At 43.6% G+C, this 27,713-nt stretch overlaps 2 protein-coding genes across 4 annotated transcripts; one reads left to right on the plus strand and one right to left on the minus strand.

The window, feature by feature from the left end:
* The first annotated feature begins 266 nt into the window (after positions 1-266).
* On the plus strand, positions 267-2,833 carry LOC137593389 (uncharacterized). The gene is made up of 3 exons (XM_068312052.1): positions 267-444; positions 555-2,124; positions 2,287-2,833. Exons 1-2 carry the CDS (start codon positions 267-269, stop codon positions 1,364-1,366), a joined length of 990 nt encoding a protein of 329 aa, XP_068168153.1. The 3' UTR covers positions 1,367-2,124; positions 2,287-2,833.
* Positions 2,834-3,112: 279 nt separating this feature from the next.
* On the minus strand, positions 3,113-26,223 carry LOC137594599 (C-Jun-amino-terminal kinase-interacting protein 1-like). 3 transcript variants are annotated; one of them, XM_068314212.1, is made up of 12 exons: positions 25,790-26,223; positions 21,659-21,734; positions 17,500-18,063; positions 15,469-16,026; positions 13,306-13,554; positions 11,981-12,056; positions 11,733-11,899; positions 11,545-11,648; positions 10,260-10,370; positions 9,283-9,353; positions 9,063-9,161; positions 3,113-7,067 (listed from the first exon to the last, which is right to left on the minus strand). In XM_068314212.1, exons 1-12 carry the CDS (start codon positions 25,859-25,861, stop codon positions 6,995-6,997), a joined length of 2,220 nt encoding a protein of 739 aa, XP_068170313.1. In that variant the 5' UTR covers positions 25,862-26,223; the 3' UTR covers positions 3,113-6,994. The 3 variants fall into 3 exon arrangements, with proteins under 3 accessions (XP_068170313.1, XP_068170312.1, XP_068170314.1); XM_068314211.1 differs by having other exon boundaries at positions 11,545-11,899; XM_068314213.1 differs by lacking the exons at positions 3,113-7,067; positions 9,063-9,161; positions 9,283-9,353 and having other exon boundaries at positions 10,235-10,824; positions 11,545-11,899.
* Positions 26,224-27,713: the final 1,490 nt, after the last annotated feature.

Raw genomic sequence — 27,713 nt, forward strand, 5'->3', positions numbered from 1 at the left:
AAACCTGCCTCAACATGTCCATTGAAGTCTGCACCAATTACAACTCTCTCACTTCCAGGTATACTCAGCATCACTTCATCAAAGTCCAACCAGAATTTCTCCTTTCCTCCAGCTCACATCCTACCTGTGGAGCATACCCAGATAGCCTTTTGACTCCGCCCCGGAACTGCCACCGGCTCGGGGCGGTTCCGGGGCGGAACTGCCCATGTTAAGGGTGGATCCACCCCGGTGTCGGGTGCTATGTGGGTACCCACTAACAACATTGAATGCAGAGGCTGAACGCAGAGGTGAGAGCTCTGCTGAAGGCCAGGGATGCTGCCTTCAGGGCGGGGGAGGCAGGGGCACTAAGGGCAGCGAGGAGGGCTCTGGATAAGGGCATAAAGGAGGCCAAATCCACCTATGCTCAAAAGATCCAGGGTTACTGGCCCCCCGGGGACCCATGGAGCATGTGGAAGGGCATCAAGTGCATCACTAACTTTAAAACCAGGAACGCACAGGGCCCGACAGACCCCTCCCTAGCAGATGCCCTCAATAAATTTTATGCACGCTTTGAGGACCCCAACACCCCCCCAAGCACCAAACTAACACCCCCCCCCCCGAGGACACGCCCCTCAGTGTGACCACAGAGGATGTGAGGAGGACCCTGCAAAGGATTAACCCTCGCAAGGCCGCAGGCCCCGACGGCGTCCCAGGGAGAGTGCTGAAGGACTGTTCCCACCAGCTAGCAGAGGTGTTAACAGACATCTTCAACACCTCAGTGCAGCTAGCAACCGTCCCCAGCTGCCTGAAGTCCGCCGCCATCGTCCCAGTCCCCAAACGCCACTCAGTGACGGAGCTGAATGACTATCGGCCGTTGGCCCTAAAGTTCACAGACGACACAGTCGTGGTGGGACGCATCCAGAACGATGATGAGTCCAGATACAGAGAGGAGGTGGAGCACCTGGTGCACTGGTGCAGACACAACAACCTCTGCATCAACGTGGGGAAGACCAAGGAGATGGTGGTGGACTTCAGGAGGAAGAGACACTCCCCTCCCCCCCTGCACATCGGAGGAGCAGCTGTGGAGGTGGTCTCCAGCCACAGGTACTTGGGGGTTCAACTCACTGAAGACCTCACCTGGAGCTGTAACACCTCCTACCTGCTCAGGAAGGCCCACCAGAGGCTCTACTTCCTCAGGAAGCTGAGGGGGTCCTGTCTTGAAGGCTTTCTACAGGGGAGCGGTGGAGAGCATCCTCACCACCAGCATCACTGTGTGGCACGGCAGCTGCTCTGCAGCAGACAGGAAAGCTCTGCAGAGGGTGGTGAAGGCTGCACAGAGGACTGTAGGGGGTGGCCTACCTACCACCACAGAAATCTACACAAGTAGGTGTAGAGGGAGGGCCACCCACATCATGACAGACCCCACCCACCCAGCACACTGTCTGTTCCAACCCCTCCCCTCAGGCAGGAGACTACGGAGCATCCGGAGCAGGACCACCAGGACCACCAGGACCACCAGGACCACCAGGCTGAGGAACAGCTTCTTCCCAGAGGCTGTTAGACAGCTGAACTCCTGTGGTGCTCTGTAGTCACCCTCACGACGCCCCGAGTGTCACCACAGACACACGGGGATCTGGTGCAACATGATGCTTCATCAGGGGCAATAGATGGAGCACCCACATACTTAAGCTGCTACACTGTAAATAGATTTAGCTGTTCAGACACTTTTCAATTTACACTTTTCAATTACAGTTTACAATTCTTAATTTTTCTCTGTTCTCCTATTTACCTTACATTTTTAACCTATCTTTTCTTAACTTATCTTATTTATCTTATTTATCAACTGCGCTTACTGGGACCTTCAGAGACGTATTTCGTACTGTCATATGTAAACGTGTGTCAGTATGACAAATAAAGACTGATTCTCTGATTCTGATTCTCTGAACATCACACCCTCTATTTCTAGCTTCAGACTCATCACTCTATCCGACACTCTTTTTACCTCCAGGACATTCCTAACAAACTCCTCCTTCAAGATAACTCCTACTCCATTTCTCTTCCCATCTATACCATGATAGAACAACTTGAACCCTGCTCCTAAACTTCTACCCTTGCTACCTTTCCACCTGGTCTCCTGGACACACAGTATGTCTACCTTCCTTCTCTGCATCATGTCAACCAACTCTCTACCTTTTCCTGTCATAGTTCCAACATTCAACGTCCCTACTCTCAGTCCTATACTCTTGGCGTTCCTCTTCTTTGTTTTCCTGCGAACAAACTTTCCTCCTCTCTTTCTTTGACCAACAGTAATCCAATTTCCACCGGCAACCTGTAGGTCAACAACACCGATGGTGGTCGTTGTTAACCCGGTATGGAAGTCACCTCCCATCCACCATTATCACCCCCCACCTATCCATCGACTGGGGTCCTGCTGCCTGTCTTCCTTGGTGTCATCTTACTTTTCCACCCCTCATCCGCCCAGCCGCCGTGGACCTTCCTCTGTGGACCTGCACCTCCGAGCCCACCAGTATCACCCCCATCTCTCCATGTGCTGTGCACCTTATCCTCCAAGCCCACCAGTACCACCCCTCAACTATCCATCGGCTGGGGTCCTGGCCGTCCAAAAGAGTCTGGGTCCTGCCCGGAGTTTCTTCCTCATGGAGGGAGTTTTTCCCCGCCACTGTCGCTTATGCTTGCTCTGGAGGGTCCAGTTGGGTTTCTGTCTGTTAAAGCGCTTTGAAATGTCTGCTGTCATGATTAAGCGCTATATAAATAAAACTTGATTGATTGATTGATTGAAGTCATCGGTTTGATTCGCATGTTTGATTTGGCAAAAGTTTTATGTCATATACCCTCCCTGACACAACCTTCTGTATTAATCCGGGCTTGGGACCGGCACAATAAGACACTGGCTTGTGTCCTCTTGTGGCTACATTCAGCTTAGAATGAATGAAGTCTTCTGTAGTGTGACAGCACCGTCTGTCCTGTTTGTCATTTACATTAAATGTGTGTGTGTGTGTGTGTGTGTGTGTGTGTGTGTGTGTGTGTGTGTGTGTGTGTGTTCATATGAGACTATGAGAAACTATGACTATGAGAAATAAAACATTTAAGTTGAGATAAAATGAGATTTATTGACAAGAATAATTACCACCGTTTTCAGCAGTCTGTGCATCTTCATTTTTACAACAATATCATGCAGTGTTTTGGTCAAACCAACAGCATACAACATTAACTCCTAGACAAACAAACATACAGTCGGGCATCTATAGGTATATATAGATGGGTCATGTACAGTATTAGATCCACACGTTGGTATCGCGTCAGTAAAAAGGACACTTCCTGGTGGATCCTGTGGTGTAGTCAAGATGGCCGACATGGAAATGAACATGTGGTGAACGTGATGCCTTGAGGTTCTCACTCATTTCCAGTCACGTTAGTTTTCCCATTTTATGCTGAAATATCTGACTTGAAAGCTGGAATCCATCATAGTCAGCACAGATTAAATTGATTATAAATATTAAATCACATAAATGAATTATTTTCATACTACTTAATTTTATAAAGAAAATCTACAAGAATTGGGACTTTTGGTATTGTGTGTAGGATGCATGCTTTGAAAGGTGTGTTGTAACCTTAAATCATTTTCATGCCAACATTTGTAAACCTTTACTATCGGTTCTGCATTTTTATCCTCCCAAGGCTACAAATGTAGAGATCATGAGACAAAAAGGCTTCACAAAAATACCAGCCCAGATCATTATTTCTCAGGCTAAAGGTTCCATAATTCTGACAGTGTTTTATTTCTTTTATTGCACATGTGCATAAAATCTCTCCACAATGTTGCATATCATCCCACATAGAATGTTGGTTTGATGCTGACATGATATATACAGTATATTAAATGAAAGACTACTCGACAGAAGTAACCAGTATTCAACTTTCCATGGCAGCCATCTTTGATAGACCAAGTCACACCTGTTGCATGAACATCCGTTTGAATGATCCTGGCTGTGTGGTAGAACAGAGATATCATTATAGGTTCTGTGATTGGAGACATGGAGAGGAGGGGAGTAACTGAAGCAGGTTCAACACAGTCAGGCTTTGTTTCAGTGTGATTCAGCGTCAGCTCCCTTTACGACCTCAGTTCCTGAGACAGGTCAATTTGTGAGTTATTTGATTTTTTCCCCCAAAAAATCTTTGGATTTTCTTATTCTGTCACAAAGACAGCGATAAAATATTTAATGTTATAAATATTAAAGTAAAAAGGAAAGGATTTCTGTCACAACTGTACTGATTGTATAGTTTCCACTCTTAGTGTAGGGTTCTTCAATTCAAACTTTACACGACAGATTTAAACATTCGCAAAAAAAATTAAATTTGGCATCATCTCTCGATAAACTCCTGGTTCTGCTCAAGGTTTCTGCCTGTTAAAAGCAATTTTCCTCAGTGTACAATTTTTTTCAATGTATACGTAAACCTGACTTGACATCACTTTGGTCTTTGGCCAAATCAAGGTGGAATTCTACATAAATCACCAGCAAATGCAGGTCAGTCACATGATCATAATGTTAGCTGTGCTGAGCCTGTTCCTGCACAGGAGGCTGATGGGAACACGATGCAGATAACCTGTCGATCCTGCTTCACGGTACGGCCCACCCATCTGAGGTCAACATGTAGACCACAGCCAACATCACTGCACCACTAAATAATGTAGGCACTGGTGTTAGAACACAAAATACATCAGATTTGTTTCCACTTTACCTGCTCAAATCTGTTTGTATGCCATAATTCAGCTCTTCAGACGTTCCCTGATTGACTGGAAAGGTTGAAGTACTAAACATTAAACCTGCAATAAGAATTTATCTTATTTGGTGTCTAAGGTTACATGTTGTTTGGATCTGTACAGTAAGTTTTAAATGTGCTTTTTACATCTAAAAGTCAAGCCAAGGTTGATTTTTATGATACATACATACCATCTGGGTTTACTTTCATGTTGCGTTAATGAATAGCTTTAAATGAACTCATCCTGTCACCTTCATCGTTACATCTCTACGCATTTAGATTCATATTCACCGTCTGCCATCGTCTGAATGAATGCGTCCAAACTGGGGTCAGGTTACTGGTCCAGGGAAAGTTTCAAATGTGTTGGAATACACTGTAGAACAATTAGACAACACTGTTTTATGGGGAAAAAATGCTTTTTTACAAAAAACAAAACAAATAAAAAAACCCCCGATGTAGGCTTAGTTCAAACCTCATCTCCAAACAATGACAATTGGAACTCCAGGCAATTGTTTTAAAATGCTAACTTCAAATCAAATCCCAAATTTGAGCAGGCAAATCAGGAAATGTTTGAGCTGAATGCGATGTGGACAGACTTGGACGTGACTGTACTGTGATCCCCATCCCACCGGTCGGCTCTGTTGCACACATACTAAATTGCACGGCGCCATTTGGGCCTTATTGTCACACAGAGTTAATTAGGGGACTTATTATATCACTCATTCAACGAAGACCTGCATGTAGCTGAACTCCATTTAAAAGGGACAGAAACATCCAGCAGCAAAAAAGAGAAATTAGGCACATTAACAGTAACTTCAAAGGTTTTCAGCAGTAGATTGTCAAGTCTGGTGAAGCGAGATATCAATTTGAACTTCATTAAACAAAAAACCAAAAACATGAATGAGTCCATCTGTGAATAAAATAATGCAGGTCCATTAGTGTAGAGTTAAGTTAATGCGAACCACTGTTTTGTCCTTCTGTCACATGATAAGCTAAGTTACAGACATAAGGTCAGCAGGGTGTTGGTATTCAGTCATATCGTTAGCGGTTAGCATTCCTCCCTTGGGCTCCATTCTAAGCCAGAGACGGCTGCTAAGTGAAGCTCAACCTGGAAAATATCTGCAATGAGTTCTAGTTTGCTGATCCCACATAATCTAATATTTTCCGGTATTTTCCGCACTACAAGGCGCGCTGGATTATAAGGCGCACCTTCAATGAATGACCCACCGCAAATATTTTCACATATAAGGCGCACTCGATTATAAGGCGCAGCGTTGGTTTTTGAGAAAGTTAGTGGCTTTTAAGTGCGCCTTATAGTGTGGAAAATACTGTAAACGAAATTACTATAAATTCCACTTCATCATGTAGATATTTACAATAAATAATTCGTTTGTGCATTACCCAGGTGCTTCTGACTCGCAAAAAGCCATTACTAAATCAAGTGGTCATGAATTTGCTCAGGTCGAGTGTTTCACATGACCTGAGCAGGTCCTGAGCAGGTCATGTGAAACACTGTAGACCACCGAATGGACAGAGACGATTGCTGCTGAGCCACCAGTGCAGTCGAGAAACATCTGCGTATCTTTAAATCTTCTATTGTGAGAACTGCTCATGTGATCTACTCCAGATTTTTGCCTGTGAGCTCCTGGGAAGTCACTGTGACGTTGGTACGATAGGGTTATGTAAACCACAAGAGAGCACAAACATTTATGCATAATCAACACTTATCAACTGACATGGCTGAAAATCTTGTTTCCTTCCTTCCTGAAGAGGTTGTCCTGTAAATGTGCTTCATGTTTGATTGTGTCGCTATTAAAATGAGCAGAAAATAGGTGAAAAGATGACAGACGAATAAAAATGGTGAACAACAAACTGGAACCCGAGCTGCAGATATGGATTCTTTTCAACTTGCACAGCTTGCATAAGTTCAATTTCCGTCGTGAAGATAAGTCGACAGCCCTGAAGCCGTCGTCTGGTTTAGCATGTCATCATTTTAGCACATCAAATACATATATTGTGTTTGTGTTGCTCTTGCTGTCGGCCCATCTGATCCCGTCCACAGGATTTTACTGTGGGCAAAGGGAGGAAAGCTTGCCTGTTGCTGGATGCCATTAAAGATGATCCACCAAGCAGGTACTTTGAAGGGGAATATATCTGTAGTCCAGTTGGTGTCAGACCAGTGCTACAAGCACACAGCGACCAGTCAGTCCATGGTGTGGATGGAGGGGAGGTGTTATTCAATGAAGATGTCTTCAGTGGGACAGGAGTAGCCGATGTTCTCCTTGTAATACTGCTTGAATGCCCTCCTGTGGGAGAGGAGATAGATGGAAAATGAAACCATAAAGTAGATGACAGAAAACAGAGCAGGGGCCACCAATACGGGGCCCGAAGGCACTTGCAGGTGCCTTCAGGGGATGTTCGAAAAAATAGTCAATAGTCATCAATGGACACTGACAAAATACCAATACAACTCAAAATCTGTACCACGACAGGTGAGTGGGCACCTCTAGAAAGTGTTTTGACCCCCCAGAAGTAAAGAAAAATACAAATGAAAGAAAACAGGATTTTTTCATTTTATTTTACAGTGGGTAGCGCTGTCGCCTCACGGCTAGAAGGTTCCCGGTTCAGATTCTTTCTCTGTTCTCCTCGTGTCTGCGTGGGTTCTCTCTGGGTTCTCCAGCTCCCTCCCACCTCCAAAAACATCCTCTTCAGTCAAATTGGTGATTGTAATATGGTGTGGGTGTGTATGTGAGCGGCCTCTCGTGTGGCCCTGCAGTGCACCGGTGTCGCGCTCAGAGTGCCCCCTGGCTAAAGGCGCTATTCATTTGCTTCTCATATTGCTGTCCCTTGGTTGCCTCTGCAGCTTCGCTAGATCTCAGCCGGGATAAGATCTCAAATTCCAGGTTCTTCCTCATGGGTAATATCTCCTCTCTGGAGAACACCAGTGGAGTCCTGCTGGTGGGAAGATCGATCCAAATATCGATCATATCGAAACCAAGTTGGCACTGCTACCGGATTGGTTCTAGCCTGGTGAGACCGATTCTTTACTTTAGCTTCTGCTCTTATTTGCAATGCTGTGGTTTCAACAACGAGGACGAGTACTTTGTGTTGTACTGTCTGTTCTACTGCCTGTTGTTCTACTGCCTGTGTTGTTCTGCCTGTGTTGTTCTGCCTGTGTTGTTCTGCCTGTGTTGTTCTGCCTGTGTTGTTCTGCCTGCGTTGCACTGCCTGTTGCACTGCCTGTTGTACTGTCTTTATTGTACTGCCTGTTGTACTGCCTGTGTTGTACTGCCTGTTGTACTGCCTGTGTTGTACTGCCTGTTGTACTGCCTGTTTACCGTGGGTCAGAGAGGACTGCAGTTTCATCTGTGCTGCCTGTCGTTCATATCTGGTGTACTTGACAATAAAGCTGACTTTGACTTTGACGAAGCCTGTGTCAGATATAGCAGGGAAACGTTCCCCCCTCCCCCCTCTAGTGTTTAGATGTTTTACCGTCACGTGACATGAACACAAAAATGGACAACAAAGAATTTTCAATTCAAATTATAAAGTTTCTTCTAGTTTGTCCTGGTTTTTAACTGTATAATAAAAAAAAGAAAGATGATGATGAAAAACACTGAAGGTCATGAATGTCATGAAAAGTTATTGAGTAATCAGCTTGAGCCATGTGTGCGTTTCTTTTCAAATGCTTTCATGCAAGTGGGCATGCCAAGCATTGTTAAGCAAAACATATCAACATTCATCTGTTTTCTGGATGGGGGAGATTAAATTCTCACTGCTAAACAGTGACAGTGTCCTCAGTTAATGTTTTCTGATATGAACATTATCAAGAGCAAACAGAGGAAAACACAGGAAGTTCAGCCACACCCAAAGTAACGGAAATTCTCTCAGAAACAGTGAAACACTGGCAATGTGAAACTAAAATACTGCACACAAAAGAGAAAAATAATTTTTCATGAAAGTAAAAGATGCAATAATTTGTTCAAAAAATACTGCAGATTTGGTGATGAGTAAAAATGTGATATGATTTAACAGAAATGTCAGAGTTGATGTTTGTTTTATAGTTTAATTCATGGCTGTTTATTTGTACCTACATGGTTGAAGTCAATACAGTCAACAGTTATAGTCCTAGAGATTACAGAAGTTGAATAGCAAAAAAAAAGGTGATTTTGAACAAACACAAGAAAAGCAGCAGTGTGACTGTAACACGGAAGACCTCCTCCGCTCATTTAGGGAGTTTTAGGAATTCACCGACACCAACAGAACATGAGCGTGCAGTAGTGTGAAAGTAAGAGTCTTACCCCAGAGACTCTGCCAGAGGATGTAACGTCGTCTCTGACATCATCACATGACATGCAAAGCGCTGTTGGTCCGGATGTTTGGTGATGAAGCCAAAATACCTGCCGTGCATTAAAAGGTTTATTCCACCCTAACGCGGTATTTATGATTCATTCATGAATTATTTTGTTGTTTGTATAAGAACTGATTTCATCAAATTATGTGCAGCGCGGTCTGACTCACTTGTTGTGTTTGGGATGACAGCCACAGAATGAGATATTCTTCAGCTGGAAGTAATGAAAACACTGGTCGCCCTGACAGAAGCACAGAGAGAGAATTAAAGGTGGAGAAACTGTTGTCTTGGTGTTGAAACAGGGGATTATTGAAGACACGCATTAAATAAAGGTCGTGCAGCAGGGATGTTTGTGTGAATCTCCTTAAAGTAGAAAAGTTCTAGAGAAACGTCTACAGGTTCACCTCGGCCTACGCTGTTCATCGGTTCCAGGAGACGCAAAGAAATCGGAAAACAATGTAAGTCGAATTAATTAGGCTGAACTGAAAATAACCATTCCCAATTCTGTACTGATCTTTATTAATGAACGCATTTGGTTAATACTAATCTATTTTGAGCTTACCAACAAATTTTATTTAATTTATATAGCACAGAAAAACGTCGTCGTCTCATCTTTGTCCGCTTCTTCCTCACTGTGGGTCACGGGGGTTGCTACAGGCTATTAATATAATATTTTGTGATTTATTCTTATTTATTGTACAGTAACATGATATTATGTGCTTTTAACGGTTTAATGGTGATTTTATGATTCCAATATTTGTGACGCACAGACCTAAAGTAGAATGGATTTTTATTTTTCCGTGTATTTTTTTCTGAAAAACGACATGACTTGAAATGACGTAAGCCGAGGTCTACATGTACTCGTAGCTGCAGAGGTCAGAGGTCATACATCCATATGTAACAGGTCTTATGGAGACTGAGACACCAGTAGATATTTTCACACTGCCTGTCACGAATGCCGGATGGGAGGCCAGATGTGCAGAAGTACAGTTACAAGTTTCACTTTCAGGTCACACATGAACGATCCAGTCAAAACACTGTCAGTCATTTTCCAGCGGGGTTAGTGAGTTTCATCACCATCACTGCTGCACCGGCTGCACGGTTCACCATTGCCTGGTGTGCTGGTGGGCTGGAGTGATGCACGTACCCTGTGAGCAGAGTGACACTGGTCCTGAACGCTGATCTTCACTCCCTTCACGCTCACCTCCAGCACACAGGTGGACAGGGGCAGACCTGCTAACCGCCTGTTACACGCCACCTGTCAGCACAAGTGTCCAGTCAGCAAATATCATGAGACCAGCTTTATCTGAGCGTTGGCATGGTTACCTCCTCCCCGCATTGTTTCCTCCAGCGGGAGAATTTTAGCAGATTAAGCAAAAAAACAAAAAATTCTGGACAGGTTTTCCTGAGTGTTAGCAGTCTGGCTTATTGATCATCTGGTAAACATATTGATATATTTGGTTCATTCCTTGTTTCACATCTGCTCTGCATTGGCAGTTTTTCTTAATGCACAATGACATAGTGGCCTCTAGTGGTGTGGCTCCACATTGCAGTCTGTTAAACGTCCCAAACAGCAGCCTGGACTACCAGGACCACTTCACGCGTCTCCTCTGAGCCTCCAGGGTTTGAGTTTGGTGGGTGTGTGTGTTTGTTCAGCTGTGGGCTCCGGTAAACAGGGTAGTCCAACACAGATGATCCATGAAAGGCTTTTTCTAAAGTAGAAGACGTAACCATTAATCACTGCTAATCTACTAATAATAAGACTAATTAATGGAATGAACCGGGTTTTTGGGATTTTACGTTTTACAAGGTAAGAGTTCCATTATCCTTATTCAGAAACCTACATTTAAAGAGTTAATTTAATCTGTGGAACCAATAAAATCCGTTTCATATAACAAAATCAAGGGTTCAACCATGAAGTATCACGAGTTTGGTCAGAGACTGAAGGTAAAGCAGCTCTGTGTTGTAGTGTTCTTAAAGAGGCTTTGGACGCAGCGCCGGCTTGAGAGGAAACCAGGAGATTATCCCAAACGGCTCCACCTGTGATCAGTCTGAGCGACGGAGAACGTCGACGCATAAACTCAGGTGTGTTGTTGAACAAAAGTAAAAACCTACAATAACTAGCCGTTCATCCATCTGTTTGTGTGGCTTAGGATGTTTGAACACCACTTAAGGCTGAAAGATTTCTGTTTCCAGGCTGGGGGAGACTTTTAAGGTCATATTTCCTTAAAGAATCATGAGGATGCAGCTAAATAATCAGAAAAATGTGAGATTTACGTAGTGAGTTTAACAAGTTTTATACTTTATAGAATTATTTATCTGATGGGAGATTCAGATATGTGAGACTCCAGATGAGACACAATCTATGACGATAAACAACACCCTAGCTCATCACAAGTTATCACACACACACACTCACACACACACTGTACCTTCTGCATGGCAGCACACAACACATCATTGCCTTTGTGAATGGGGACCTGAACCGACCCCAGGAACTGAACCAGGAACTGTTCGATCCAACCCTCCTTCAGGACTGAAAGCCAAAACCAAAAAGAGATCAGTTTGTGAAGTTGATCATGATGAGAATTTCTTTGACAGCAGATTTTTACATCGGCACCTTTGCTTGTATCTTTGGCCACCTTGACAGCGTAGAAAGCAGGAAAAATGCCAGCGGCCCCCGTCCTCATGTTGTAGCCCTGACACCACAGGTCCTCAGACTGATCCAGCATCAGCACGGGGTCGTCTGTCTCCAGACACAGCTCGTCCGCGTGGCGGGGCACAAACCTACCAAACAGAAACGACACGATCCGGTGTTTGGTCTGGGAGGGTGTCGTCAGGAACTTGTGTGTGTGTGGGGGGTGTCACCTGTAGACCGCTCTGTGGCTCTGCTGTCTCTCCACTCCATCCAGCACACAGGAGAACAGACCGAAGGGCCCGGCCCCTAGGAGACACAACACCCATCAACGCTCTGATGCTAATACCTGTGTTATAAAAGACTGGGAGCTAGCGACACGTGGCCTACATAGGCTGGTTGACCTGAAGTCATTTCTCTCTTTCAGAGACACTGTCATGAACATTTGTCACCTCCAGCTCTACTGTGAAATGATCAGGAGGATCTGGAGACTCTGCCTAGTTCACCCGGGCTGTGAGGAGAAGCTTTAGGACTTGTAGAAGAACACAACAAGCATTAGATCTTGGGGGCTAGATCTTATGGTTCCTGCTGCAGGTTGTTCCTGTAGGTCACATGACCCATAGCGTGGGTCGCACGATCGTCAGACCTCGTGTGTCCCTGGGACGCAAGCTTTAAATGCGCCTCCATTCAACCAAAATATTCACAATTTTTCCACTTCTCCACTTAAATTTCAAACCCGGAAATCGCCATGAAATGTTCTGATCTCGCGTGAGTTTCTCGTCACGAGACTCAACCGCGTGATTCTGCCTAATTAAAATCGACCAAACGGCAAGTCGACGTCTGCTCGTTTTACATGCTGATGTGATTAAGCGCTCTACATATAAAGGTTGATTGATTGATTATCACCATGCCTAAGAAAAAGATGCAAAAGTTGGAGAGAAATCAAGAGACAATGAGTGTTTTCTAGCATAAAAAACAATCAGAAGTTAATGAAGAAAAAGAAACAGATATTACTACAGATATTACTACAGATATTACTACAGATATTACTACAGATATTACTAACAGATATTACTACAGATATTACTATAGATATTACTACAGATATTACTACAGATATTACTGAAATGTGTGTGAAGGTTCTGTCAGCTTGGTCCAGTGTCCTCAGGAGAAAATATGAATTAAAGGAAAAGAAAACTATTGAGTGAAAAGCAAAAGTGAAAAAAAAACAAACTATTACATCTTTATTTCTAAAACTGTTTTTTTTAAATGACTACCAGACTTTAACATTTTGATAAAACTAATATGTAATTTTACTTTTTTTCTTTGAACTTAAACAGTTATGATAATATTAATAAAAACATTAGAATTAACAATTTGTTTAGTTTTTATTTTGTGCTATTGTCAAAACATAATCCTGGCGTACTCTTCCACCGTATATTCTGTTATTACTTTTGGAATGTATAAACGTCATGTTGGGATGCACAAATCTTTCTTGAAGTGCATCCCAGGGATGCACTACTTTCTTGATGTAATATGAACTCTGGAATATACAAACCAGTGGCGACGTAATGGTTGCTGCTGTTGCCGAACAGGTTGAGGAACTTCCTGCTTCTGGAAGCTCCCGTCTTTACTCCGTTCCCATCTTCTGAAGTCGTAGCTGAACAGACCTTGGGCTGCTTGCAGACCCTTGCTACGTACTCCTTCCTTCTTTTCACCTCCTCCTCCCTCCTCCTCCGCACATCCTCTTCCCTCCTCCTCCTGGCCTCTTCCTCCTTTCTTCTCTTTTCCTCCTCTGTCCTCCTCTCTTGGAGCAGAACACAGGGTCAGGTTAAACCGGTATGAACTGCTGAAGTCTGGCGCTCTAGTCGCTGTCAGTGGTCATCCTCATTACATTATGTTTTGGTGCACATCTTTTTATATCCAGAGTAAATATAGTAAACAGGGTATTAAAAGACATTTTAGGAGAATTTCTGAAAGTCACCAACTGCTTAACCCGTTTCACCGTTTCTCGAGCGCCTTCAACACCATCCAGCCCCGGCTCCTGCAGGAGAAACTGTCATCCATGGCCGTGGATCCCTATCTCGTGAGCTGGATCACGGACTATCTAACAGACAGACCCCAGTACATCCATATGGGGGACTGTCTGTTATCAGTGGTGACCAGCAGCACAGGGGCCCCGCAGGGAACGGTACTCTCCCCCCTTCTCTTCACCCTCTACACAACAGACTTCCAACACAACTCGGGTACGTGCCACATGCAGAAGTTCTCTGATGACACTGCAATTGTGGCATGTATCAGAGAGGGTGACGAGAGGGAGTACAGGAGGGTGGTGATGGACTTTGTGGGGTGGTGTCAGCGGAATGAGCTTCAGCTGAACATCTCCAAAACCAAGGAGATGGTGCTGGATTTCCGGCGGGCACCTCCCTCCCCACAGCCAGAAGTCATCGGGGGTAAGGAGGTGGAGGTAGTGGGGACTTATAAGTACCTGGGGCTGCAGCTGGACAGTAGACTGGACTGGTCGCACAACCTGGACTGTGTGTACAACAAGGGTCAGAACAGGTTGTACTTCTTGAGGAGGCTGGCCTCCTTCAACGTCAGCTCTAATCTGCTCAGACTGTTCTACCAGTCCATTGTGTCCAGTGTGCTGTCCTACACCATTGTGTGTTGGGGTGGTGGTGCCAGGAAAAGGGACACAGAGAGACTCGACAGGCTCATCCGGAGGGCTAGCTCTGTGATCGGTCAGGATCTGGACTCAATACAGACTGTTCTAGAGAGGAAGACTATGTCCAGGTTTAGGTCGATCCTGGGTAACACCACCCACCCCCTGCACATCACCTTCACCCAGCAGAGGAGCTCCTTCAGTGGCAGACTGCTGTCACCAAGCTCCTCCACTGAGAGACTCAGGACCTCCTTTGTGCCCCGTGCCATCAGGGGGCACAACCACTCTCTCAGAAGGAGGGGGGCCGAAGCTGCAGGGTCATCAAGGCCGGGTGAGAAGGGATAGACGAGGGGGGCCTGGGACACACTGTGGATGCACTGTGGGACACTTTGTGGGGGTCCTTAGTGTCAGTTTACAGCTCGGTACATCATCTACGCCCAATGCTTCCTTCTTCTCTCATGTCCCTATGCTTCCTTTTGGTTCTTCTGTTTCCTGTTGTTATAATTATGTAACAGTATGTAAATAATGTAATTTATACAACGTCTTTTGGCTGTGCCATTTCTCTCTGTCATTGTTATGTGTATTTATTGTATCTCTTGTGAGCAGATGTCACCTGAATTTCCCTTGCGATCATTAAAGTATCTATCTATCTATCTATCTATCTATCTATCTATCTATCTATCTATCTATCTATCTATCTATCTATCTATCTATCTATCTATCTATCTATCTATCTATCTATCTATCTATCTATCTATCTATCTATCTATCTATCTATCTATCTATCTATCTATCTATCTATCTATCTATCTATCACCAGGAACAGGAAGAGTTTGTAGGACATGGACATGAATATGTAGCCTGGCAGAGACTCGACTGACATTCTAGTAACACTGATATGATTCCTAGTGTCTGTCTGAGGTGTCTGTAGTCTTATTCAACCAGAAATCATTGATTTCATCCAGTGGAAGGCAGCAAGTCTGCCTGACTGATTGATTGATTGATCGATCGATCGATCGATTGACACATTTTAAACAAACCTGTATCCTGTATCCTCACCTTGCTTCCTTGCTTCCTCTCTCCTCCTCCTCTCCTCCTCGTACTCCGGGTCCTCCTCCTCATTGGCTGACTGATAAACCGTCTCCGTGTCGCTGTCTTGGTTGTGCTCATTGTAACCGTGCAAGCAGTCCTTGAGGCTGACCAGCTCCAGCTGAGCGTGCTCATCCACCACCAGTGTGTACTTGACAGAATCATAGTTCAACGCCGCTGTGGCGTCGCTCTGTGGTTCCGTCTCAGCGGTCACATGACCCCCCTGAGCGGCAGAACCGGCGCCGTCCACCTCCATGTTGCCTTCAGCTACATCCACGTCTGGATCTGTTACCACATGATCTGCAGGACGGCAGGTGGAGCCATTCAGGACATTTGTGAAGGGAGTCACGACTCCTTCCCCGTCTTCTTCGCTGATGTCAGCGTTTATTCGGTGAGGTACCGAGGGCGGAAGGGGCCCAGGTGGGGGCCCCTCAGTGTCAGAGCCCAGAGACATCCTGTTGGATCCACCCTCGCTGCTGGACCTGGAGAGGAAAGGGGGGTCTTCCTGGGTCCTGTCATGGTTCTGGCCTGAGGACAGAGTGTGTGGACAGTACATTCTGTGAATAAAAGTCACACCACCTCAGATATATTACACACAAACTTCAAGGGACAGTTCAGCCCAAAATGAAGAGTGAAGTCACCCAATTATATTGTTTAGGTGTGAGTTTCTACGTTACAATACAGAGATGTTTGCTGTAGAGATGTCAACCACCACAGTGATCCCTCGTTACTGGCAGTTAATGTGTTCCAGGAACCACCGGCAAAAGCGAAATTCCGCAATAGAGCGACAAACTATTTATCTTATTATTTACGGTAATTTAAAAGTTTCTGAACCCCCCCCCCATTCTGATATTAAACCACCTTCTATCTGCATCACCTTTAAAACACTCTGATAGACTGTTTAAAGCACTTTTGTGTCTCACGGAAGTCCGAGACTCACGGAACGTACCGCACTTCAGGATGCCGTCAGCCAATAGAATGCACGTACGGTATCACGTGACTACCTACTAAAAATCCATGATGAGGTGAAGTCGCACGCGTTGATGTGTGAATGCGTGAGGGATTACTAAACTTAAAAACTCGACTCGTGGAGCTCAAAACACCAGAAAAAACATTTGAAAAATTTCTGTCCACAAATAAAAATCTGCCTTTTCAAGCTAATCCACAATCTTTGATTTGGTGGGGTTGGGCTGATTTCCCGTCAGCCCTTGTTCCCCTGCAGCGCACACATTTTACAGAGAAGGTTTTGTTTTACTTCTCAAAGCTTAAATTAAAACTAGTTGTGTCCAAACATTTTAAACAAACGTGACCCTGATGAACAGATGGTGAACAATATCAATCCATCACTAAACTATCAGTTATCTGAACCTGTGGTTGACCAGATTGGTTTTAATTGTGCTGCACATTGTGTTGATTCTGCTGATGGTAACGGCTCAATCATGCTGTCCTTCCAGATCTTCAAATGTTAGAAGTTCCGACTGGATCGACATGTTAGAGAACACTAATTATGTAATTATCTAATTATTATCTTCAGTAGCTGGTTCCTGATTTCTTCACAAGTTTGTTACACAACCTTGAGCAACAAGGAGCAGGTATTTCCATCAGACTCATCAGCAATACACACCAAAACAATCAAGAAGGATAGTGTACAACAAAGAGAAAGAACAAACGGAACCAAAGCAAACCTTGGATTTTGGGTGAACTGTCCCTTTAAACCTATAAAAACATAAAATGAACATAAGACAAACTAGAACGTGAACGCTACTTTGTACTTCGTACAACCATAAAGGTAGTCAAGAAGGTCGCTTCTGAACTGTCTTCATGATTAGTGTTATTTAAGTGAAAACTGATGGCTGTACAATGGAAGACGTGTCCAGTGATTGTACACCCACAGACAAGAACCCATCAGCAGGGTATGAATATTATTATATAGGGCCAGATGCCCCTCCTCCTCACACACTAGAAAACAGACCACTGTTAGTTCTGGAGTTGGATCCTTACCTGGGTCTTGGGCCTTGTCCTGGTTTCTTGGCACTATGGGCGTACGTGGGACCACCATGGCTGTCAGATAGACTTCCTGGTTGGACAGAACGTTATTAGGCTTGGCTCTGTTTCCGTCTTTAACTCCTGCTTTTCCTTTCCCATCAGCCCCTCGGCTTCTCAGTCCACTTGCTTCTTTTGGTCTCGGATGTCCATTTTTCTCTTTCTCCCTCCCTTTGGACTCCTCACACAGTCTTCCTCCTCTTCTGTCTTCCTTACCTGTTGTCACTCCATCCCTTCCTCTGATGTCCCCCTGGTTCTTGTCTCTCAGAGCTGGAACTCCTTTCCCTGCCCCTCTCCCTCCTCCTGCTCCTCCTCCTCCTCTCCTTTGACTCCTCTGTGACGACTGTGTGGCTGCAGACACATGTCTGTCCCGTGGTCGAGCTCGTACGTCTGCGGTGGTGGCAGCAGTGTTGCCTTTGCTTTTGGCTCCATTGGCGGCCGGTGGTTTGGGGGCTTGCCGGCGCGTGATCTGCCGGACTTTGTCCTCAGCTTTTGGCTGAGCAGCCGGAGGGGTGAGATCCCCTAGAACACATGGAAACAAACATATTACATTCCATATGACGTGCACAAAGGGTTTATCACAACACCCACAGTAAGCAGGTTATCCTGAATAATACCAGACCCTAGAACAGAAGGACAATTAAGAAGCTAAAGATTCTAATTCTTGAGGGTCTGTTGCTGCTGTTATACTCTAACAAAGACACCATTTCACCACAAAGCATTCAATGTTGAAAACTGCTAGTATAATGGTACTTACTGGATGAATAGGGTCCTGAACTTCCTGCTATTCCTTATTCTACTCCTCTAAGAGGGTAATCAGTCCAACCAATCATCACTTCTGTGTGCAAAAGAAGTGGATTGTCCCTTTAAACACTCCACTGTATCTCATCATATCCCAACAAAATAAGAATTTCACAAAAAATGGGAGAGGAAACGAATAACTAGAATGAACAAAACTATTTTTAACTTGGTATTAACTTTGCATGAAGACTAAAAATGGGAAGGAACTCTTAGCTTAGTGTATTCAAAATAAAAATGCAGCTTTTGAGTCCAAACTTGTACGTATTTACATGCTGGAACAACACGCACAATCCTACTAGCATGACGATGGTAAAGAATGCCCATGAGGTTCTGAGACAGAGACCCTCACACCTGCCAGGGTCCTGCACTGGACTAACAGACTGGACATGTCTGAATCTGACGACATGAGACACAGGAGCCGTTCCCAGAGGTGACGATCTGCAGATATTTTCAGCATCTTTCAAAGCATTGAACAAATAATAGCCAGACGTGAGTTCTTTATCTTTTCAATCTTTTTTAGGCCCCATCATTTCCCCCCCTTACCCCTATCATTTGCCCCTTTCAATCAAATCAGCATGCTCCCTTGTAGGATGGTGTGTCCCATTTCTTTCTGGGCAGGAATGGGCAAACTATGGCGTGGGGGGCTACAGCGGCCCCATTGGTCTTTTTTAATCCTGCCCACCAAAAACTTGGAACAGATTTTCCCAAACCAAATCAAATCAAATCAAATAAAACCATGACTGCTTCCATTCATTTCACCCTGTCCTGTGACGCCCGGTGTTCCACCAGGTGGTGCATGAAGTACAGTACTGATTTGTTTTTGAAGAGTCTAGGCTACTCCTTGATATTACTCGACAGTGAGTGGAGAGTGTTTAATAAAGAATATACAACTAAATACTTTTCCACTAAAGTCCGGTCAAAGGCTGCGTGTCTTATTGACCAAATCCGTTGTATAGGACTAGGTGTCGATATCCCTCAATAGATACAGTACTTCAGGCACCGATTAGACTGTGGAGTTCAAGTGAGTAAATGGGATCCTTCGGGTTGTCAAGTGGGCCCTCTTTCACTGATGTTTCACTGATAAGGTGATAAGGTACAGTCAGACCTTGGCACACTTGTACTCCTTTGCCAGACTGGAAATGGGCAGATGTAACATCCCTTTGCCATAAGGCCCAATGCTGCTCGGGAACCTGGGAAGGCCAAGCCACTTCCTTGCATATGAGCTAACAAATCTCTCCAGCTTTTCTACCATTGAGAGCAGAACTTCATAGAGGGTTAATGGCCACAGAGGATGTGGGAGAAGTCCATACTGCATGCACCTGACCTCCTTCCTGAGTCACTCCACCTAGTCTTTGTCTTTGAGGTAAGCATCATACGAGCAACATAGGCTCTTTAAATGCTTCTCGGAGACCGAAGCCTTGGTCGTGGTCAATGTTGTGGGGTCATCCATATAGGCCCTTACTGGTGGCAGCTTCAGCCCAGATCTTATTTGCTGTCCACCCACCACTCATCGAGAGGCCCATGTGATGACCTCCATGGCTAGGGAGAGGCCCACTGGGGTGATCGTGCAGCCGGCTATGATTCCCTACTCCAGGTGTTTACATGCCGTGGTGTACTCTGATGTTGTCACACAGAGCTGGATGTCCTGGAAGCAAGCCTTGACAAGGGTTGTAAGAGCTGGTGGGACTCTGAAGTAGTCAACGAAGGTTGTGAGGGATTGAGCCAAAGGCATTTGTCAGGTCCAGGAACACCACGTGGAGATCTTTTCCCTCCTTCTTGGCGACCTGGATCTGATGCCAGATGACACTAGCGTGCTCCACACACCTTGAGACGCCGGAGATGCCTGCCTTCTGAATTAACGTGTCAATCAGGAAACTGTTGCGGTTTTAAAGAAATACAATCTGCCATCATTTTCCACCAAGCATTATTCAAAATCATGTTAATAACCAGGGTCAACAAAACTGTTTTATCTGACAAAATGCCATCCAAGAATCGAGCATGAAGGCAAATTATTTGCTGGTATTCAAATGAGCAGAGACCAGAAAACCTTAACTTACGTTTATGTTTATGTTTTTTGTTTTTCTTATCAATAATTTCAACCTAAATTGGATACAAATTACTGAAAACCTCTCAGAAAACCCCAAATCACTGGTTGGAGTTGTCCTGTTGTCATTCCTGACCATGAATGAGCTGAAGGCGAAGCTCCGAGGGAAAGACCATGAAATGTACACAAATGTCAGAGCCTTCAAAAGCAAAAAATGTCAAACATGTCAATAGCTCCTGTCTCCACACCAGACTGAGCTGACTGAGGCCCCACCACAGAAAATACAGGAAGTCTCTGGACGACCTGCAGGGACCAATTCTACTGTCACTTCTCTGATTTTTGAAAGATTGACAGCTGGCTTCAGGAAGTTCTGAGAACTTCCACAGCAAAACTAAAACCAGACTTTGATGCGCTGGCAAGAGAGGGTGATTGACAACACTGCTAGCACCAGAAGTTAGGAATATGAATATTGTAATGTCATTTTTGTGTTAATATTTGATATGAATGCGTCTACTGTTGGACCAGCCCGTCTATCAAATACTGAAAGTCAAAGCGATGCCTTAGCCCCCCCGGCTTCCGGGGAGAGAGAGTCAGTGGTCATCGATCCCCCAGATGAAGTTTCACATGCAGACTCAAAATGGAGGGGATGTGTTAGAGGGAGAAACTCCCACAATGCTTTTGGAACACAGGCAGTGTAAATGAAACATGGTTGTCGTTCTGGTAAAAGAAGAGCTTAAATCTCATACTTCTTAGACAAATAAAATCAATAGGTGTACTTAATGTAAATTAAATTAATATACAGAAGGTTGTTGAGCAGTAAACATGGACTTGGACATTCAGTTTGTGTTCATTTCACCATTTCACACCTGAACAAACCAGGAGTCTAATCTGATTTCCTGTAAAAAAGAACTCCACTGTGAAAATGTGTGATAGTTATCTGTGACTTCAGGTATTTGTGACGTATATATCGATGACCAGTTTCTTGAATGGGGCACTCCTGGTAACTCCGAAATGAGGGGAAAGTCAGAACAGCAAAGAATATTAAAGAAGAATATTGCACTAAAGTGAGGAAGACATTTTCTCCAATTGTGACTCTAGTACTTCTTTATTTGTTTCATGTCTTCTTTAATTCTTTTCTTTCTTTTTTGGTCTCTTTATGGTATAAATCATTGATGTTGAAGTAGCTTTTCTACTGTGTGTTGAGATAAATCGTTTAATCTTGTTTTGAAATAAAATAGTAATCTGTTTTCTTCTTTTGTTCCGTGTCCACACCTGTGATGTGTGGGGAGGAGGAGCGGGAGTCCTTCCAGCTGTCCTTCTTGCCCAAAGAGTTGTTGTTGATGGAGTCCTGCAAAGCAACGAGCAGACATCACAACGCAGAATACAATTATTTCTGTCTCTGACACACACACACACACACACACACACACACACACACACACACACACACACACACACACACACAGAGTCGGTCGCTAGCTGCAGGCAATAAGCTCCTATCATGGCTTTGGTCAACCGGACTGCTTTACATCAAACCAGTGGCTTCACCAGGAGGCCCAATAATCCATTCCAGATTAACAAATAGTCAAATGAAATTATATATATATGTGTGTGTGTGTATATATACACATATTTGTATATATACACATATGTGTATATATATATATATATATATATATACACATATGTGTGTATATATATATATATATATATATATATATATATATATATATATATATATATATATATATATATATATATATATATATATATATATAAACACAAAACTAAACTATACACAGCTGGAAATCTATGGACACTAATATTTATATTAGTACTGATCAGTGTCTGCTGAAGGAAGAGGTGTTAACACATAAACACATATAATTCAGGTTTCCTCTGCGTGTCCCCCCCCCCATCCCGTCTGATGACATCATTGCCAGGAAGAGGAAAGAGCATCGATATCAACTACAAGACTGCTGACTCACTGACAGAAATCCCATCATGCATCTGTGCTCCCTGTTGCGCCCTCTCTTCTGTTACTATGGTTACTAAGCATGTGTGTGTGTGTGTGTGTGTGTGTGTGTGTGTGTGTGTGTGTGTGTGTGTGTGTGTGTGTGTGTGTGTGTGTGTGTGTGTGTTGGGGTCCAGTATGTGAGGAACCTCCGCTTGTGTCTTGCTGTCTTTTCCCAGCCTGCCATTACAACAGTATGGGGTGACGTGTGTGTGCACACACACCTCTAAACGTTTAATCTGATTGGCTGTCTCGGCTGCTGGGTGTGATTCTATTAAAATACAGCTGGGGGAGTGTGAACCATTGTGTTCTGACTCCTGAAACAATCACTTCTGTGTCAGACGTCGTGCTTCAGCTCCTTTCACAATAAGAGGAAGCATTAATTTAAATTACAGTATTTTCTGCATTATAAAGCGCACTTTCAATAAAATGGCTTATTTTACAACCTTTTCATATATAAGGCGCATTGTTGGTTTTTGAGAAAATTAAAGGCTTTTAGGTGCGCCTTATAGTGCTGAAAATACTGTGCTCTTAGGGGTACAACCATTAATATTCACAACATTACATATTTTGGGGGGTAGGACGAACCCACTCAACACAGCCCACTCCTGTTGTGAAGCACAAATCAGTCTGTAGAAGCCTGACTGGACTGTGTAACATAATCTGTAGGAAATAGTTCATGTTTATTCAAGTGAAACAGATTTATATAGTTTTGTGTTATTATAGAAGGTTTTAGATCTGTGATTAAATTTACATGCAGATTAGTAACCAATAACAGCGGTTAAGGCTCAGACACTTGTATACATGTAGAAAATCATTTAGTCACACAAGATGGAAAACTTAGTCACAGCTGTGGGAATGTTGGGTGATTATTTGAGGTGCTGCAGTATATAGAGTACTGTAAGTAGATTTCATTCACATAAACACGAGTGGACAGAGCTCATTAGACCGTGCACATGCACCCAGCTGAATAACAGAACATGAATGTTGTTGTTTTTATCATTATGTAGGAATTTGGGCCTAAGTTCAACCCAGATAACACTTGATGGTCACTGAGCTAAAATATAAACTCCTCTTTAGAACACAATTGATCTCCAGGGAATCAAACTCATCAATCAGCTGATTTTAGAAGGAAGTTTGTTGTAATAAATATGTGGTATTGCCAATAAATAGATAACTTAGAACTGATCATTTTAACCATTGCTGCAGGTTATCGTATTGCAGGTTATAGTATTTTCATTGAATAAATGTGATGCTTTTGACAAGACATGTTCTAAAGTACATGGTCCAGCTGTGAGGTCCTGATGGACATCGGTGCCTCTGATAACGGCCCTCTGATGCCTTCTGTCCAGAATGTTTCCATCAGCTGTGCATCTGCATCTGCAAAAAATGCACCTGATCTCATTTACTGTAAGCCCAACACCCCCATGGCTGCACAGGAGGGCGGATGCCCATGTGCTATTTAGATACATGCGAAGGGGGTGTGAAGATGACGACTGTATGAGTCGCACCCCACAGATCAGGGGGTGTGAAGAGGAAGACAAATGAAAATGACCACATCCAGTCCACGGCACCACCGGGTGAGCTATGAGGCCACATCGCTCTTGGCTAACAGGTTAGCGAGCCTCTCTAACCGACACCAGACACCCCCCTTCAGACAGACATAACAGATCAATGGCTGAATCATCCAACTCTGGCAAGCCTTTCTTTTCTATTATTAGAGCATTTATTTACTTCATATTTATTTCACTGCCCCCCCCCCTTGAGCCTCCATAAGCTGCAGCCCCGTCACCTTCATCTTCACTGCAGGTTTACTAAACCGCCATGCATGATATGTAGGATGCACTGACATAACGGATGCATTATAACACATGTATGTATCTTTATGTCAGAGTCTGCGTCTTCTTGTTTGCTCATCATGCATCTGCAGGTTCTGGTCCACTGCAGAGTGGGATCAGCTGTTCCTGTTTGTTTCTCAGGGTTCAGTCAGTGAAGCTCAGCTTCTGAACGGCCTGCAGTCAAACGACTATGAAAGGTCATAGGAGGATTATTAAACAGACAATTCACATCTCTCTCCTGCACTTAGGCGATGCTCAACAATGGGCTCAAACTGTCGACCCTGTCAAAAAACTAAACTCACTATGAGATTCTTTCTTTTCACCTCAACAGTAAGAGAAGGGGACTAAACCCACAGTCCACGTCTGACACAAATGGATTTTATGTTTGTGTGGAGCAGTTTGAAGGGAAACATCAACCAGTTCAAATAGCCCATGTGGTGGGGGTAATATAGTAATGGCAGCTGTTAGCATGTAGGTTCACCAGTCAGAGTCAGGACCTCAATGATTCAGCTCCATAGGATTGTTGCCAAACCTTTTCAAAAGGAAGACGAGTGAAGGCTGCAGGTGGGTCAGTTCAGCACCTGGACTCCAACTATAGCAACATGCATCGAGACCAATGAAGGAAGTTTAAGTCCCCTCTGGTTCAATGCCCCTGAAGTAAACCCGCCATTCTCAGATTTTCCATATCCAATGGGATTTAAGGCCTGATCCTGACTTGACTTGATAGAAAAACCCAACAACAACAAAAGCAAAGAATTCCATTCATATAATCTGCTGTGGCAGAATGGAGTTCCATCAAGACTCAAAACCCAGAAGAACTCTTAATCCCTTGTAGAAATCCTTTCTACAAGGGATTTTCTTTATATTTGCTAAAAATCAACTGATCAAATCATAGAGGAATAATGTACGTACATATATAGTAGAGAAGGATATGCTTGATGTAGCTTTCGGTCAAGTGAAGGTAAATAAACTTGGGGGCTGGGGGACAGACTACAGGTGTTGCTGGATGTAAAAACACCGTGACTAAACTAAAGCCTCTAATGTCTGGTTATCATTTAGAAGCTAATTCCTGCATTTTATTTGATTCTCCCAGCAACCCTTTGTTACTCAGTTTACTGTGAAGGGAAGTCTAGGTTAGGATGAGGTGACAGCTCTTATCTGTAGTCTTAAACAGGATTAAAGCAGATTAAAGGAAGTTAACTCAGAAACAGCCACTCATCACTAACCGCTGCCTGCTTCAGAGTCTGTTTTCAAGGTAATGCTCCTGCTTTGCCTCGGGATTTGACTCCTGGGACACGACGCTACAGCTCAGCCTCATCTGAAACACACTCCATGAGGAGCGACCAGGAGCTGATGAGATGTGGGTCAGCAGGAGGGAAACACGTCAGCTCCACGCAGGAGACGTGTGGACAGACCTGTGTGTGGGTGGTGCAGGGTGTCATCTCACACACACACACACACACACACACACACACACACACACACACACGGTTCCACCCATCCAGCCTCTCAGCTCGTCTCCCAGCCAGCGGACTCCCCCAGCATCCCTACCTGGGTACCGGCTTGTGGCAGCTGGGGGAACAGAGCCAGCGTGGTCGGCCTCTTGGGTCGGTATTTGTCCATGACAGCACAGGTTGGTCCCTTTTGAAAGAGGACAGCTTCCTCCTCCTCTCCTCCTCCTCCTCTCCTCCTCCTCCTTCGGTAAGCCAGCACAGGAGCCGCTCAGCTCGGACAAGGCCTCTCCCACCCTCCTCTTCCTCTCTCTCTGCCCCGTCTTCCTCCTCGCTCCTCTCAGCATCAATCAGCTCCAAGATTCTCTTCAGGACACGCCCCTTCCGCTTAACCTCTGCACAATCATTGGATGGCAAAAGTGTCACATCATCACCATCATCATCATCATCATCAGCATCATCTTCCCGGCAGTAGTGGAATGGAGAGAAACACACACAGGGAGAGGAAGAGGAGCGGGTGGCGTTCCAACAGGGATGGAGTGAAGTGGGACTGATGGAGTGACGAAGGCAGTGGAGAGAGCAGCACAGAGGGAGGGGGAGGAGGAAGTCAGAGCCAACCAATCAGAGCAAGGCATGACATCATCAGCTGGTTTGCTTGAATTAAGGATAATAAAATCTATGTGTGTGTGTGTGTGTGTGTGTGTGTGTGAGTGTGTGTGTGTGTGTGTGTGTGTGTGTGTGTGATTCAGTCCACCAACAAACCATCTAAAAAAGCTAATTATTACTTTTATCATTGTTATTATTATTATTATTATTATTATTATTATTATTATTATTATTATCATCGTTATTATTATATTATTATTATTATTGATGGATAATATTTTGTAGATTTAATTCAGCTGGAAGGACACAGGCGAAACAACACAATGTGTGATACTGTAAATGTATACAAATTTTTGATGTTTTAATGCTATTTACATTTCAAATGTATTCTCTATTTTAGGAACCTCTGTTATTTAATTTCTCTTATTTTAACTGACTTACATTCTTAGTGTTTGTCTATTGGATATATTTAAGTTTCTATCTAATCTCTTTTAGTTTGAAGGAAGATGCTGCATTGATCATTAGTATTATTAAATGTACAAATTAAACTGGTATACAGTTTAATGTGTTATTATAAACCAGGAGTATGTTACGCTTCATGACATTCTATCTATATGAAACACATCACCATGAAATATTAAATATACTGCTCTCTCCTTTGCTATAAACCATTATCACACACTTACATAAACCATCATAACATTCAATCAATTCACTCAAACAGAATTTGTGACATAAATATCAGATGAAAATAGACGGATGGAGCTGAGGATCAACATTTGATCTTGTTCTCACCTGAAATTAAAAAAAGAAACCCTGAATATCCATCCACCTATGAAGTAAAGACACTGAATGTGAAGTTAATATTACTTCATCTCAGCTTAATGACCAGAAACACGGTGAAGGTCGTCAGGTCGTCTTCCTCAGACAATGGGAATTTTAACAGCTGACTCAGATTCTCAGATTCTCACCCAAGATTCAAGATGATTTAATCCAGTGACGTGCGGTGATGCTCATTCTGGTGAGGCACTGAATTCATCAGAATTAGATTTTCAAAAATATGAACCTACAGTGTAGCTTATTCACCGTTTAATTATTATTTTTAATAGTCTCATAGCAGAATTATTTACACGTACAAACTGTAACAACTGCACATTTAATTAAATAAAAACGTTACGTTGTTTCCTACTTAATAATAATAATAATAATAATAATAATAATAATAATAATAATAATAATACATTTTATTTAAAGGTGCTTTTAGACACTCAAGGTCATCGTACAAGATTACACAAAGTCCGTTGTACAATCAACAAATAAAAATACATGAAATCAATACAAAGAGCAACAGATTTCAGCTGAATATGCAGTCTTAAACAGATGTGTTTTCAGTTGTGATTTCAAATGGGGGCGTGAAT

Source organism: Antennarius striatus, chromosome 4 (genome assembly GCF_040054535.1).
Source record: "Antennarius striatus isolate MH-2024 chromosome 4, ASM4005453v1, whole genome shotgun sequence".
NCBI classification, from domain to species: domain Eukaryota; kingdom Metazoa; phylum Chordata; class Actinopteri; order Lophiiformes; family Antennariidae; genus Antennarius; species Antennarius striatus.

Excerpts from the sequence above, each read along its gene's own strand:
- LOC137593389 (XM_068312052.1), top strand. The coding sequence starts at position 267 with ATGCAGAGGCTGAACGCAGAGGTGAGAGCTCTGCTGAAGGCCAGGGAT. Across the intron at positions 445-554 it reads GCCCCCCGGGGACCCATGGA|GACCCCAACACCCCCCCAAG; the intron begins GCATGTGGAAGG and ends GCACGCTTTGAG.
- LOC137594599 (XM_068314211.1), bottom strand. The coding sequence starts at position 25,861 with ATGGACAAATACCGACCCAAGAGGCCGACCACGCTGGCTCTGTTCCCC. Across the intron at positions 21,735-25,789 it reads TGCCACAAGCCGGTACCCAG|GACTCCATCAACAACAACTC; the intron begins GTAGGGATGCTG and ends GTTGCTTTGCAG. Across the intron at positions 9,354-10,259 it reads AGTGTCACTCTGCTCACAGG|GGCGACCAGTGTTTTCATTA; the intron begins GTACGTGCATCA and ends TGCTTCTGTCAG.